This window comes from Dasypus novemcinctus, chromosome 21 (assembly GCF_030445035.2).
Source record: "Dasypus novemcinctus isolate mDasNov1 chromosome 21, mDasNov1.1.hap2, whole genome shotgun sequence".
NCBI lineage: Eukaryota > Metazoa > Chordata > Mammalia > Cingulata > Dasypodidae > Dasypus > Dasypus novemcinctus.
The window spans coordinates 35697664-35713756 of NC_080693.1; the positions used below are offsets into that span (position 1 = coordinate 35697664).

At 53.0% G+C, this 16093-nt stretch overlaps 2 protein-coding genes across 2 annotated transcripts in view; one reads left to right on the forward strand and one right to left on the reverse strand.

Moving 5' to 3' along the window:
* Positions 1-9169, reverse strand: part of SARM1 (sterile alpha and TIR motif containing 1) — a 26423-nt gene extending 17254 nt beyond the window's left edge. The window contains exon 1 of the mRNA XM_058283806.2: positions 8285-9169. Within this exon, the coding sequence (XP_058139789.1) occupies positions 8285-8754 (470 nt within the window). The 5' untranslated portion in view covers positions 8755-9169. The remainder of the gene's footprint in view (positions 1-8284) is intronic.
* A 1308-nt stretch (positions 9170-10477) lies between these two features.
* Positions 10478-13342, forward strand: VTN (vitronectin). Its single transcript, XM_004449957.5, has 8 exons — positions 10478-10624; positions 10727-10846; positions 10933-11262; positions 11340-11479; positions 11605-11761; positions 11948-12100; positions 12553-12900; positions 13146-13342. The coding sequence occupies exons 1-8, from the start codon at positions 10561-10563 to the stop codon at positions 13256-13258; spliced, it is 1425 nt and encodes a 474-aa protein (XP_004450014.2). The 5' UTR covers positions 10478-10560; the 3' UTR covers positions 13259-13342.
* The last annotated feature ends 2751 nt before the right edge of the window (positions 13343-16093 follow it).

Below are 16093 nucleotides of genomic sequence, written 5' to 3' on the forward strand. Positions count from 1 at the left end.
CTACAAAACAATGTGTTACCATTATATGCATAGGCATATAATGAATGGAATTGAGAATCCAGAAATAAACGGACACAACTATGGCCAACTGATTCTTGACAAAGGTGCCAAGTCCAATCAAAAGGGGGAAGAATAGTCTCTTTAACAACTGGTGCTGGGGAAAAATGGAAATCCATATCCAAAAGAATGAAGTTGGATCCCTACCTCAGACCATATGCAAAATTAATTCAAAATGAACCAACAATCTAAATAGAAGAGCCAAAATAATAAAACTCTTAGAACAAAAACAAGGATAGATCTTCAGGAGTTTGGATTTAGCAACGGATTCTTAATTATGACCCCCAAAGCATGAGAAACAGAAGAAAAAAAAAAGATAAATTGTGCTTCAAAATAGTAAAAACATTTTGTGCATCAAAGGACATTACCATTAGTGGAACAGAAGTGGGAACCCAGAAATAAACCCTCACCTATACAGTCAACTGGTTTTTGACAAACCTACCATGTCAATGTTAATGGGACAAAACAGTCTTTCAACAAATGGTGCTGAGACAACTGTGTATCTATAACCAAAAGAATGAAAGAGAACCCCTATCATACTCCTTATACAAGAATCAACTCAAAATAGATCAAAGACCTAAATATAAAAGCCAGGACCATAAAATTACTAGAAGAAAATGGAGGGAAACATCTTCAAGACCTTGTAGTGGGAAGTGGATGTGGCTTAAGTGACTGGGCTTCTGTCTACCATATGGGAGGACCCAGGTTCAATCCCTGGGGCCTCCTAGTTAAAAAAGAAAAAAAGGTATGCCTGTGCAGCAAGCCGAGTGCCTGTGCGAGTGAGTCACGCGGCAAGATGATGATGCAACAAAAGAGAGACAAAGGGGAGAGTCAAGGCAAGGCGCACCAGGAACTGAGGGGCGCCAAGTGTCAGGGAAACTCTCTCCACATCAGAGGTCCCCAGGATCGAATCCTGATGAATCTTAGAGGAGAAAAATGAGAACAGAAGACAAAAAGAGAAATAGATACAGATTACATAATGAATGGACACAGACTGCAAAAACAGCAGGGCGGGTGGGGGCCGGAAGAGGGGAAAAAAGACTTTGTAGTAGGTGGTGGTTTCTTGGACCTTACACACAAAGCATGCGCAACAAAAGAAAAAAATAGATAAATGAGATCTCCTCAAAATTAAACACTTTTGCACCTCACTGGTTTGTTGAAAGGGTGAAAAGGCAGCCCACTCAATGGGAGAAAATATTTGGAAATCACATGTCAGATAAGGGTTTAACATCCAGGATATATAAAGAGATGTTACAACTCAACAATAATAAGACAAACAACCCAAGAAAAATTTGGGCAAATGACTTGAATAGACATTTGTCCAAAGAAGAACTACAAATAGCAAAACAAAACAAAACAAAACAACCCATGAAGAAATGCTCAACATCACTAATGATTAGGGAAATGCAAATCAAAAACTACAATGAGGGAAACGGACTTTGGCCCAGTGGTTAGGGCGTCCGTCTACCACATGGGAGGCCCGCGGTTCAAGCCCCGGGCCTCCTTGACCCGTGTGGAGCTGGCCATGCGCAGTGCTGATGCGCGCAAGGAGTGCCCTGCCACGCAGGGGTGTCCCCCGCGTAGGGGAGCCCCACGCGCAAGGAGTGCACCCGTGAGGAAAGCCGCCCAGCGTGAAAGAAAAAGCAGCCTGCCCAGGAATGGCGCCGCCCACACTTCCCGCGCCGCTGAGACAACAGAAGCGGACAAAGAAACAAGACGCAGCAAATAGACACCAAGAACAGACAACCAGGGGAGGGGGGGGGAATTAAATAAATAAATAAATCTTTAAAAAAAAAACAAAAACAACTACAATGAGATATCATTTCACACCACTATAAAAAAAGACAGAGAACTACAAGTGTTGGAGAGGATGTAGAGAGATAGGAACACTTATTCACTGTTGGTGGGAATGCAAAATGGTACAGCCCCTGTGAGAGACTGTTTAGCAGTTCCTAAAGAAGATGAATATAACTTGCCATGTGACCCTGCAATACCACTCCTGGATATATACCCAGAAGAACCTAGAGCAGACATCTGCACACCGATGTTCATAGTGACATTATTCACGATGGCCAAAAGTTGGAAACAATCCAGGTGTCCATCAATAGATGAATGGATAAACAAACTGTGGTCTGTTCACATGGTGGAATATTATGCAGCAGTAAGAAAAATGAAGTTGTAAAACATATGACAACATGGATAAACCTGGAGAACATCATGTTGAGTGAAGCAAGCCAGTACATTTAAATGTGAAGTGCATGTTTTTATTCAACTGTTTTCTTTTTTTATTTATATTTTCAATTATTAAATGTACAAAATAAGGCTAAAAAACCAACAGCAAAGCACTTAAGAAAATTAAGACAACCTACAGTGGGTTCCCACAGAATGAGAGAAAATAATTGCAAACAATATGTCTGATAAGGGTCTAGTTATCCAGAATATATAAAGACCACACAACTCAACAACAAAAAGGCAATCCACCCTATTTAAAAGGGGGCAAAGGACTTCAATAGGCATTACTCCAAGAAAAGATATACAAATGGACAACAAGCTTATGAGAAGATGCATAATAATTCTAATAATCATTAGAAAAACTCAAATCAAAACCATAATAAGGTATCACTTCACAATCACTAGGATGGTTATGAGAGAAAAAAAAGAAAAAGAAAAAATGACAAATGTAGACAAGGATGTGGAAAAACAGGACCCCTTGTGCATTGCTGGTAGGAATGTAAAATGGTGCAGTTACTGTGGAAAACATTTTAGTGGTTCCTCAAAAAGTTAAACTTAGAATTACCATATGACCCAACAATTCCACTCCTAGGTGTATACCCCAAATAACTGAAAACAGGTACTCAAACAAAAGCATGTACACAAATGTTCATAGCAGCACTATTCAAAATAGCCAAAAGGTGGAAACAGTTCAAATGTCCATTAATAGGTGAACAGATAAACAAATTGCAGTATACACATACAATGGAATACTATTCAGTCATAAAGAGGAATGGAGTCCTGATAAATGCTACTGCGTGGATCAACCTCAAAAACATTATGCATCACACTAAATGAAAGAAGCCAGACCTGAAAGGTCACATATCGTATGATTCCGTTTATATGATATGTCCAGAATAGGTAAATCCATAGAGACAGAAGGCAGATTGGTGGTTGCCAGGAGCTGAGGGCAAAGAGGAATGGAAAGGAACTGCTTAACAGATATAGGATTTTATTTTGGAGTGACGGAAATGTTTTGGAACTAGATAGAGGTGAACAACATTGTGAATGTACTAAATGCCACTGAATTGTTCACTTTTAAATAGTTAAATTTATGCTATGTGAATTTCATAAATTAAAAAAAAACCTTGGCGGTGGACTTGGCCCAGTGGTCAGGTTGTCCGTCTACCACATGGGAGGTCTGCGGTTCAAACCCCGGGCCTCCTTGACCTGTGTGCAGCCGGCCCATGCACAGTGCTGATGTGCGCAAGGAGTGCCATGCCACGCAGGGGTGTCCCCCGCATAGGGGAGCCCCACGTGCAAGGAGTGCATCCCGTAAGGAGAGCTGCCCAGTGCGAAAGAAAGTGCAGCCTGCCCAGGAATGGCGCCGCACACATGGAGAGCTGACACAGCAAGATGACTCAACAAAAAGAAACACAGATTCCCGTGCCGCTGACAACAACAGAAGTGGACAAAGACGACGCAGCAAATAGACACAGAGAACAGACAACCGGGATGGGGGAGGGAGGGGAGAGAAATAAATAAATAAATAAATAAATAAATCTTTTAAAAAAACCCTTTAAGTGAAAAAAGTAAGAAACAGAATGTACTACAAAACACAGCACCATTTAATGTAAATTAAAAACGCACACAATAGGGAAGCGGATGTGGCCTAAGTGATTGGGCTTCTGCCTACCACATAGGAGGTTGTGGGTTCAGTTCTGGTGCCTCCTGGAGAAGACAAGCTGGCATGGTGGGCAGGTACGGTGAGCTGATGCAACAAGATGACACAACAAAAGAGACACAAAGAGGAAAGCCAACGAGAGACAACAAACCAGGGAGCTGAAGTGGCTCAAGTGATTGAGGCCCTCTCTTCCATATGGGAGGTCTTGGGTGTGGTTCCCGGTGCCTCCAAAAGAGAAGACCAGCAGAGAGTGACCTCAAATAATGAGGGGAGGATAAATAAATAAATCTTAAAAACACACACAAAATAACAATAAAGATTTTGCGAGAACATAAGATAAAAAGATAGACTTTAAATCCATTGGAATGGTTGCCTAGGCAGTGTTTAAAAGATGATAGGGGAGCAAATGTAGCTCAAAATGTTGAGCACCTGCCTCCCACATATGAGGTCCTGGACTTGATCCATAGTACCTCCTAAAAACAAAAACAAAACAAGCAGGGAAGTGGATGTGGCTTAAGCAGCTGGGTGCCCACCTGGGAAGTCCCAGTTTCAGTTCCTGGTGCCTCCTAAAGAAGACAAGCAAGACAGCCGAGGTGACATGGCAAGGTGACGCAAGGTGGAGACACAACAAGGAAACACAATGAGAGATAAAGCAAACAGGGAGAGGATATAGCTCTAGAGAGTTTGGTACCTCCTTCCATATGGGAGGTCCCGGGTTCAGTTCCCTGTGCCTATGGAAAAGAAGATGAGAAGACAGTGAACACAAACAATGGGGGCTTGAAATAAATAAATAAATACATCTTTTTTTTTTTTTTTAGCAAACAAATGGATAAAACCAACTCAGGGGAGCTGGTGTAGCTCAGTGGTTGAGTGCCACCTCCTCAAATATGAGGTCTGGGGTTCAATCCCTGACCCAGTACCTCAAAAAAAAATGATGGAGGCTGTAGCCAGGAGAAGAGACAGCATACTCAGATTATGTTGCGGGTATCTGAGAGCTGGTGCACTTGGGGAACTGTCACATGTCAGTGGAGGGTTTGAGAAGTAACGGGGGAAGAAGAGATCGGTCTGGGAGCCTTCTGAGATATACCATAACATTTGTGCTTGATTTTCATGGCAAATGAGAAGTCACTGAAAGGCTTCGGGAAGGGGAGTACCAAGTCACATCTGGGTTTTAGGAAACACTCTGGCTACTTTGGAGAGGGTGGGTACAAGGGGGAGAGGCTGGAGGCCAGCAGCGCAGGCAGAAGTAAAGTTTCCCTGTCTTCCTGACCTCCACAAATGTCCTCCACAGGTGACACAGAGACCCAGTCAGCTAAGGAGTCCTTTTCCAGTGGGTACTGCAATGACATCAGTGCCTGAACTTTGGGTCCACTGCAGGGTCCAGTTGAGCATAGAACATGCCATCAGGCCAGGGCAGCTTTGCTGATCTTATTACTCAAGCTTCTCTGTAGCCCATCTCTAAAGGAACAGGTCATCTACATCTTGCTTGTTCTGGCCCCAATTAGGGCAGCTGGTACTGCAGCTGTTCTGTTTACAAATGAGAAAGCCAAGCAGAGCTCAAAGGGGTTATGTGACCTACTCAGGGTCACACAGCTGGTGAGAAACATAGATGAGATTCTAATCCAGGTCTGTCTCTCTCTAGCACCCGAGATCCTTCCTCTGCGCTTTGCGCTGCCAGAATAATCCAGCTGTATAAACTCCTAATATCAGGGGTAGGCTGTTCAGAGGACTTAACTGAGGCCCAGTGAACATCCTGGCACAGGAACATTAATTCAGAATGAGGACTTCATTTTGAGTCTCTTGAGCCCCCTGCCCTAGGCTTTCCCTACACACCTGACAAGTCCCCCGAGTTGATGTGTGCTTTCTATTCACCCAGGACCCAATTCTCCAGCTGCCTGAGAGGCTGTGGGCCTCGTGAAATGGACACTTCCTTTTGAATCACATAGGCGTGGGTTCAAATCCCAGCTCCAAAGAAGGGGGAAATCGTACCTATATATAAACATGTACTTATCATGTACATATAGATGCAAGTGCTTATATGTGCATAGACTCTAGAAGGACATACAAGAAACTTTTAGCAAGTTTGCCTCTAGGGAGGGGATCTAGGTGGAGAAAAGACCTTTTCACTGTAAATCATTTTGTCCTTTGAATTTTTTGAATTTATGTGCAATAATAGTTTCTTGTTCTTTAAAGGCTGTCTCCTCCACTTATTCATTGTATATTCGCAGAAAAGCCATTTAACGTCTCCGAGGCTGCATTCATTAAGGTCCCCTGCTGGAGATGGACTGTGAATTTAGAGGGTTGACAGGTAGGGCCAGGCTTAGAGGATGCTACCCTGTTGGGCTTCTCCTGATATTTGGGGGTGAAGGCAGTTTTGTCCTAGGCTCCTGGGAAGAAGAGCTGGCAAAAATGGGTGGGGAACACTGATGGAAGGATTTACTATAAGAGGAGGCAGAGGCGGGGCTGGTTAGTGAATCAGGGAAATGGTTTCATAAGCATAAATTCTCAGCGTGTCGCCCTCTTCTCTCCTTTCTGGCTCCCCTTCCCTCTCAGGTGCAGAGACCCCTGCCTTTCTTTGAAAGGATGCTAACTGATCGCTGCCGGAAGCGCTGTGTTCTGTCCTTGGTCCTGAAAAGATACCTGCACCAGGACTGTTTCTTGGGACAGGGAAACTGGTTGGTGACTACTTTGAGTAATTCTGAACCAGGTGACGATCACTATTTTCACCTTTGAAAATAGCAGTGCTGTTTGCATTTTAGAGCCTTCCTTTTCCTAGGGTGCTGACTGCACCCATTTCCCAGGGGTTCTAATCATAGCTGCCCCCCTCCCCACAATAACAAATCTACAGGGCATGTCCTCCAACCTGGGCCCCACCACACCTAGTGAACACCATTTCCATTTGCTAGCCCTCCAAATTCATGTCCCATCGCCATCAGTGCACCTGATGTTAAACGGGAGTTAATAATTTGCCAAACAAGCAGAATCCTAACTTGGCCTCCCAACCGGTTTAATTACGTTTTTTTTTTTTTCCTTAAAATTTTTACATGTTTTATTATCCAGTCTCCAGAAGAGTGGCTTACCCAGAAAACAAGAAAAAAAATTCAATCAGAATAAACTTTTAAGAAAGGAAAGGAAAAATAAAAGAAGCAAAATCATCAACTAAGAGACAACTAAGCCAACAGCCCACCCTGCATCTCAGGACAGTCCCAGAGATCCGTGCCCAATAAAAGACAACAAAGAGAAAATTTGGTAAGGAGACTGGCGAGGGAAGCACAAAAGCTATGTCTTCATTACAGAAGCAAGAGTGGTGACAACAATAGCACTCAAGTTTTTTTTTTTCTTTTTCATTCAAGTATTTTGACAGCTGTATCATTTCCGCCAATTATAAGGCTATTTTTCTTTTTGGAAAATGGCAAGGAATGCACCCATATCCCATTCTCATCCCGCTTGTGGGAGCTGCTAAAGCTGAAAGTGACCCTTCCAAAGTCCTTCTAGCTTAGGGGAGTAGAGCTTGGTGCGAGGCTGGAGTGTGAGAGTCTGGTCTTGCCTGGCATCAAAGGGGAGGGAGAGTGAACCCCTCAGGGTCTTTCCACTCCGGGGAGATCCCAAGATACTTGTATCTTGGCACCAAGTGGGGAAGGGGGAGAGAACACATAATCTGTTTGAAACCCTGCCTAGCTCTGTGCCTCAGTTTCCTCTTCCTCCACCTATTCATCCCAGCAGCTGCAGAATGAGATCATGTCTGGCCTGTTACCGTGGACCAGAATGAAGAAGTAGGAAGCAGGAGGTGGATTGGGAAGCGGGAGGGAGATTGTGAAGGGGTGAGTAACCCTTAAGTTAGCACTCGTTTCAGCCTGGGGAGAGGACAGAGGGGAGGGTCCTCCCGTCCCCACCCCCCTGACCGCGTGTTCCTATCCCCTCCCGTGTGGGTGTGTGTGTGGGGGGGTGGGGGGGGGTGATGGGCGAGGGGAGGGAAGGGACCCAGGTCGGTGGTAAGAAGGGCTGTGGATTCAGGGGATACTGGCAATAGGAACCCATCTCGATCCACAGGACCAGAGACATGTAGGGACCAGCTCCAGTACTCCTCTCCCAGTCCACGTCCTCCTCCCCCCTAGCCCTGCGAGTCAATCCTGGCTGCACCGTTAGCTCTTTGTTAGCTCCAAATAAGGAACCCCAGCCTCAGGTTCCTTATTTGTAAAATGGACACGCTGACCTTAACGTGCAGGGCTGCAGTGAGGCGAGGCGGGCTAGGCACAGTGCGAGGCAAAGGGAGACCCAGGCGTCCGAACGCCCTCGTGGAGCGGGGCTCTCCCCCCGGCCCGGCGCCCTCACCGGTTCTCGGCCACCAGGATCTGCTCCAGCAGGCGCGCGGCCTGCACGCGCGTCTCCAGCTCGGACGCCTGCAGCAGCCGCAGCAGCAGGTCGAGGCCGCCGTCCAGGCGAATGGCGTCGCAGAGACCCTGGGCCACCTCGCGCCCTACGGCCGGTAGTAGCCAGGCCTCCTCCACCAGCTGGAAGACCTCGGCCAGGCCGGCGCCCGTGGCCCGCGCGCCGCTCGCCTGCTTCAGCGCGGACAGCGCCAGCTGCAGCTCGGGCAGCGCGCGCTCCAGGGCTCCCTGCACCACGGCGCCCGCCCCGGGTGACACGTCGCGGGGCCCGCGGCCGCCGGCGGCCCACCACGGGCCTGCGCTGCCGCCCGCGTCCGGCCCCGGCACAGCCAGTCGCTCGGCGCCCGGCCGTGGGCCCGACATGGTGAAGAAGCGGCACAGCTTGTAAGCGGAGAGGAGCAGCGTCAGGACCATGGACGCGGGGCGGCGAGGGACATCCCGGGCCTGGAGGGGCGGGGCGCGGCCGAGCGACCCGGGGCCTCGGGCGGCGGAGACCGGCTGCGGACCCGGGGGAAGGAGATGCGGAAGAGAGGGATGAGGAAGAGGGTGAGGCAAGGGCGCGGGCCAGAAGTTCGGGGGAGGGGTGAGGGCAGGGTCGAGGGCGGAGGGGTTGGGGAAGGGGAGGCAGGCCCTGATGCTGGGGGCGGGCGGCAAGAGCGAGCAGAGAGGCGACGCAGGGACCCAGACGCCGCAGGGTCGGGGAGGCTGTGGCCGGAACAAAGCGCGCCTCCCTCTCCGGCCCCGCGCGGCGGCGGCGCTCTGCAGCGGCGGAGTCGCGGATTAGCTGCGGACCCGGAGTCTCCTCCCCGCCTCTGGGCCTCGCGGGGCTCCTCCCTCGCCGCCGGCGCAGTCCCGCCCCGCTCTTCCCCAGCCACGCCCGCACCCCGGCCGGGCCGCTCCTCCTGGCCGCCCCCCGCGTCCGCGGTGCTGGGTGCGGGTGAGGGGAGGAGAAGCTGGAGAGGGAGAGGACTGCTTCTGTTCAGCCCTGGTGACGCTGGAACCCGGGGCGACGGCGCTGAGTGTGCCCCTCCCCTCCTCGCGGCTAGAGCTATCGTAAGAACGACTCTGTACAGCTCTCAGTGCCCATCCGTGCCGCCTCTTTCTCAAGCCTCACACATCTGTATGAGGGAGAGGTTACAGTTTACAGCGGAAGCAGCCGAGTCCCACGGAGAAGAGATTGCCTAAAGTCACACTTCTCTCTGATTACAGAGCAGAAAGTCATTTGGAAGCTCTGGGGATCACTTCCTGCAGGGGGCAGGAGGACTTCAGGAGGTCTGCGACCCCCTGAAATTGTGCACAAAATCAGGTGTTGTGTGCCAGTGGGCATATTTTGGTAGAGGGACTGTACTTCCAAGTGTCTGAAAGTGTGCGGAACTAGCGCACTCCCACTCTTTAGAGAGGGGGAGGCTGGGACAGGGAGAGAGCGAGTGGCCTGCCCAGAATTCGGGAAGACTCAGAAATCAAATCCAGTCCAACGGTTAATATTCAACCAGTTTTCCTGTGTTGTGAATATCAACTTGGTGAAATCAATGTATCCAAGGGAAGAACTCAGAAATGAAACATTGTTTTTTTATGATAAAAAAAACTCCCCAGAGCAGTTTACCATCTCTCTTCCCACCCCTCTTTCCCTGCCCTAAATACACAGAACAGTCATTAGGGTGAACCACCCAAGCAGGGATGCACCTGATCAAGCAAATCATGGATCAATAACCATTTATGGAGAAAGAATTTGGAGCTCCTCCAGGCACTGGGCATTTTGCCTACTTTAGCTCATGTAATCTCCCAACACACCATGAGGCAAGTATTATCAGTCCCATTTTACTGGAAAGGCTCGGAGAGGTCAAGCAGTTTGCCTAAGTCACACAGCCAGTAAGTGGCAGAGTGGGCCTACTTTCTGCCTTCCAGGCCCACTCTGCTATCCCCGCTCCTGAGCTGACCCTGAACTTGGCAAAGATCTCTCGTTTCCTAGCTCTTCCAGGCCCAGGGTTCTGGGAATATGACCCTCTGCAGCTGCGGTCTCTGGGGACGGGGTCCAGGAGCCTGGGAGGGAGGTTGAGCAAACAGAGCAGCAGCAGAGAGGGCAGCTACTCTTCTCTAGTTCCCTCCCTCTTCCCCTCCCTCCCTCCCAGTCTCCTCCTCTCCTTTGCTTCCTCAGGCACCAGCCCTAGACCCCAGAGAGCTCAGAGCTCAGCTGGCCAGTCCTCAGCCGGAGGTCCTGCCATGGCACCCCTCAGGCCCCTTCTGCTGCTGGTCCTGCTGGCCTGGGTTGTTCTGGCTGACCAAGGTGCGGGGGGGGGGGGGTGTTGGTGGTGGCCACTTGGGCGAATGTGGGGTGGGCCAGGGTGGTCGCGGCTTGGTCATGCCAACTGACCCCCCATCCCCACAGAGTCGTGCAAGGGCCGCTGCACTGAGGGCTTCAACGCCAGTAGGAAGTGCCAGTGTGACGAGCTCTGCTCCTACTACCAGAGCTGCTGCACCGACTACATGGCTGAGTGCAAGCCCCAAGGTGCGTTCAGAGTCCTGGCGGGTGGGCCCGGGGTCCCCTCTGTAGCTGGAGGCTCATCACCACCCACCTCCTACCCCTGCTTGCAGTGACTCGCGGGGATGTATTCACTCTGCCCGAGGATGAGTACGGGATCTATGACTACCACGAGGAGACCAAAGCCAACGCCAGCGTCTTCGCCCAGCCTGAGGGGAATCCTGAGCAGGGTCCCGTTCCGACCCCCGCGGGAGAGGCCCCTGGGCCTGAGCAGGGCGGTGTAAGGCCTACGGGGGACAATGTACCGAGCGTGCAGGGGCCTCGAGGACCTGAGTCCACTGATCCAGAGCTCACCGGGTCCCCGGCAGAGGAGGAGCTGTGCAGTGGGAAGCCCTTTGATGCCTTCACCGACCTCAAGAATGGTTCCCTCTTTGCCTTCCGAGGTGACTCTGGGGACAGGTCTGGGGGGGGGGTCTGCCCCAGGAGCACCCCCTCCCTCACACAGCCTTCTCCACCCCAGGGCAGTACTGCTATGAGCTGGATGAAAAGGCAGTGAGGCCTGGGTACCCCAAGCTCATCCGAGATGTCTGGGGGATTGAGGGGCCCATTGATGCCGCCTTCACCCGCATCAACTGTCAGGGGAAGACCTACCTCTTCCAGGTGCCCAGGGCTGGGGTGGGACCTGGGGCCCTGTGAGGACAGGGCAGCTGGGGACAGCTGCTGCCAGGTGGGGGTCTCTGCCCAGGGCTGCCACCTCAGCCCTCTCCCCCTTCCCCACCACTTAGGGGAGTCAGTACTGGCGCTTCGAGGATGGGGTCCTGGACCCCAACTACCCCCGCAACATCTCTGAAGGCTTCCAGGGCATCCCGGACGACGTGGACGCAGCCTTGGCCCTCCCTGCCCACAGCTTCAGTGGCCGGGAGCGGGTCTACTTCTTCAAGGGTACTCGGGAGTGGGTGGGAGACTGGCCAGGCAGGGAACTGCCTTGGTTTCCCTCCGCATTTCCCCAGGGACAAGTCACAGGCTCTACCCGCCCCCCATGCCAGGAGCCCTAAACTGCCACAGCCTCTGGGCTCTCGAGCTGGGCTCATGCCCGCCCCTGCTAACACCAGCTGCCCCGCTCTGCAGGGAACCAGTACTGGGAGTACCAGTTCCATGAGCAGCCCAGACAGGAGGAGTGTGAAGACAGCTCCCGGTCGGCCGTGTTTGAGCACTTTGTCCTGCTGAAGCGGGGCAACTGGGAGAACATCTTGGAGATACTCTTCTGGGGCAGATCTTCTGGTACAGACAGGGGACAAGTCATGCTTACCCCTCGAAAGGGCTGGGGACCCCTTGATGGGGGGAGGGCTGGCCCAAGGGGGCTGTGGTTGAGGAACTATTGATCAAGAGCTGTTTGCTCAGCCCAAACTTTGCTTCTGTTGACCTTTGGGGGTGGCTTGGCTCAGGCTGGACCCCCACACCTTGGACTTTGCCTAGTGCGAGGCGCAGCCAGCACAGGGAGGGGCCTGTGGAGAAAGCACTAGGGAGGCGTCGGGGGTGGGGAGGAGACACCCAGGGGGAGGGCTGAGGGAGGGCCGGGGAAAAGCACTGAGCGGGCAGGCAGAAGCCCTGGGCTTTGCTACTAGCTTGCTGTCTGTCCTTGGGCAAGGCACAGCTTGTCCTCCCATACCAGATGCTCCCTCCAGCAGGGCCCACGTCCCCAAGGCCCCTCACTTGCTCCTTCTCTGCCGCAGGTGGTACTAAAGAGCCCCAGCTCATCAGCCAGGGCTGGCCTGGTGTGCCCCAGCAGGTGGACGCAGCCATGGCTGGCCGCATGTACATCTCAGGCTTGGCCACCAGCTCCTCCTTGGTCCAGAAGCTCAAGACCAAGCGTCGCAACCGCAAGCGCTTCCGTTCCTACCGTGGCCGCAGCCGCAGCCGCAGCCGCAGCCAGGACCCCCGCCGACCAGCCCGCTCGTTCTGGCTGTCCTTGTTCTCCAGTGAGGAGATGGGGCTGGGAGACAACTACGACCTCCTTGGGAGGGACTGGATTGTGCCTGCCTCCTGCGAACCCATCCAGAGCGTCTACTTCTTCTCTGGAGGTGGGATCCCCTGCCACCCCTGCCACCCCTGCCAGCCCTGCGGATGGTCTAGCCTGGGTCTTCCCTGCTTCCCTGGTCTCCAGGGAACACGGTTCGTGGCAGTGGCCCTGGAAAGCCAGGCCAGCGGTCCTTAGTGCATCGTGAATGTTTATTTCCCCTTTCAGGAGCGAGCTGGGACTTTTCTCAGGGGTGGAGTGGGCAGGACCAGGCCGGGTCTCACACACCCTCCCTGTCCTCTCTTCCAGACAAGTATTACCGAGTGAACCTCCGCACGCGGCAAGTGGACACTGTGACTCCCCCCTACCCACGCTCTATCGCCCAGTACTGGCTCGGCTGCCCAGCCCCTGATCAGAAGTAGGAGCCAGAGCCCACACAGCTGAGCCCTCCCTGGCGCCCCCCTCCAGCCGCCTCCCCCACCCCATTAAAGGTTCCTTGGTCCTGAGTTGAAGACTATTGTCCTGACTGGGGTAGACAGGCAGGAGGCAGGGACCTGCCCAGGTAAAGGAGGGGAAGCTGGGCCTCAGGAGGGGGTGGGTAGGGGCCTGGGAAGGGACTCGCTGTATCCCACCCATGTGGGATCCAGGCCAGCTGCATGCACCAGAAAAGCTGTGGACCAGGGAGGACCTCAGAGAGCCAGCCTTCCGTGCTGAGCATCCCCCGACACTCACCAGCAGCGAAGCAGGAGCTTGAACCCCTCCGATGGTGTCAGGAGTGACCCAGCTGCCCCTCTCAGCCCTGGGCTTGCTTTGCTCCTTCGAGCTGATTAGGGTCTTGGAGGAGAGAGAAGGGCAGTAGGTGGTGGGGTTCTGGCTCGGCCTTTCTGCCCACCCTTAGCCTGAGATCCTGCTTGCTCAGATGGCTGAGCCTCAGGGAACTGGTCACTGTGTTCCCCCAAACCCACCCCTAGGGTGCACCTCTCTTGGAGTCTGGGGTGGGAGGCAGTGAGGTTGGCAGAGATAGATCAGGAGAGAGATTGAAAGGAAATTCAAATACAACCCCCCTTCTCTTAGAAAAGGAAGAGAACACTGTAAAAACAAACACGTTTTTTAAAACCCCTCAATTGTACCTGTGGAGCCTTCTCTGGGCTCTCGAGGGGCCTGGGAGAAAGGTTAGCTATAGGGAAAGTGCTCAGAGCAGACTTGCGGGAGAGCTGGTGGCGACACCTGTTGCAGCCCTGCTGAGGGCTGGGTGGTCCAACTCATCCGCTGCCCCCACCCCCGCCAACACTCTCCTCGCCTTGTCCAGCCTCACTGGCCCAGTCCGCTGTCATGGGATAGAACTCCAGCCTCCCTGAAGGCAGCTGAGACCAGAGCACGGAGGGCTCCAGAGAGAGGAGGGCTCCAGGAGAATTGGAGAGATGGAACGCTCTGGTTTTCAGGAAAGACCCCGGGGAGGATTTTTCATGTAGGATGGGATTTGGACACAGAGTGCCAGAGTGTGAGGTTAGAGGACGGAGGCTGGGAGCAGCAGCCTTTGTGAAGTCCTAGAGGGGCAGAGGCCACAAAGCCCCATCTTTGCCTCGGGCCTCCCCTATCCAGGGCTTCTCTTTGAACTGAAATCTGAACCTTTCCCCTCCTGAGGGTGGGGTTGCCATGCTGAGCAGGATAAAACCCCAAATGGAGGGGTCTGATGTGGGAACGCCCTGACCAGGCCTCAGCCAGCTCTGCGGCCAGCCCCGGGATGCAGCCCCAGCAGGTGCTCTGATGGGGAACGGGTAGGCAGGGGGAGGAGGTGGCGAAGGGTGTGATGAGGGAAGGTCGAAGCAGGGCAGGGAGCAGGGCCTTCCCTCAGCGGAGGGCTTGAGGCTTGGTGGAGGCAGAAGGCTCTTGCAGGGAGTCTCTTGCTTGACTCCCGTCCTGGCCCCTGGGTCATGCTCGTGGGCTGGGTCCTTACCAGAGGAAGCAGACCCCTACAGCCGGGGGCAGCTGCTGGAGCTGGAGTGTTTGCCGCACGGCCCTACCCTGACATCAGCTCTGGTGAGCACCTGGCCCGGGTGACATGTCTCCCTGAGGCCAAGATACAGGTAGAGCCCCTGAGACTCCTTAGGTTGGGAGTGCCCTGCACAGGCAGCTCTGGGCTTGGCCCACAGCCACCCTTCTCTCTGGATATCCTGTCTTGAGGTTCTGCTTTTCCTGCCCCTGGAGGGAGGGGTGACAGAGTCAGAATAGACCCCTTCTTCTTCCCTACCAGGTGTGGTTCCAGAATTGCTGAACAGAAAGCCAGAATGCTTAGCCCCAGGCTGAAGCCTCCCCCGTGCTCCTGGTCTTTGCCTGACACCCTCCAGCAGCCCTGGGAGCCCCAAAGACTGGGCCAGCTTCCCGGCTCTAACAGCACACCTCAGCACGCTTCAGTGGGTTGGCACTGCTCCTGTCCCGCTGCCGGGCAGTTCCAAGGAGGGGCTAAGGCTGTAGCCCCGGGAGGGCAGGCTGGGGCTTTTGGAACCCACCCTTCTTCAGAACTACTCTCCTCACCTCACTGTGCAGCCTGTTTGATCTCATCTATGCCCCAGCCATCATCTCCAATCTGGGCCACTTCTAATCTAGGTCCAGGATTTGCAAGACCCCTCCTCTGGCTCATGCAGCCCCCATCCTCTCCCCTCCTTGGACTGAACACATCAGCACTGGATCCCCTGCCTGCTCCTTCCACACAAAATTTGGCTCAAGGATCTCTACCGTCCCCTAGCCTCCAGGCCAGTGTAGACACAGGTTCTACTCCTGCTGCCCAGCGCTCTGGGACACCTTCGGGGGGCGGAGGGCATGTTTCCCCCCTCTCCACCCAGGCTGGCCTCTGATTCTTCTCAACCTATCTGACATTAACTCCCTCTGAAATAGAATGGGCAGCTGTTCCTCTCCTGAGAGCCCTTCAGGCCGTTACCTAAGTGAGCTAGACTGCTGGGGACAAACCCTTACATGGTTCAGGGCCCTTTCCAGACGTCCTACCTCCCAGGAATGACATGAAGGTAGAAATAGGAGCCTAGGGCTTAGGTTGAGTTCATTTTCACAAAGACCAGATTGGCTGCCTTCAGAACTGGCGCTGCGAAGACCACCCGACAGACCTGGGACGTGCTAGGGGGATGGTGCAGCAGCATTGTTTTTTTTCTTTTCTTAGGGATTGAACCTGGGACCTAGTGCATGAGAGGCAGGCGCTCACCCACTGAGCTACCTCCACTCCCCCAACATTGGGTTTGGTATCA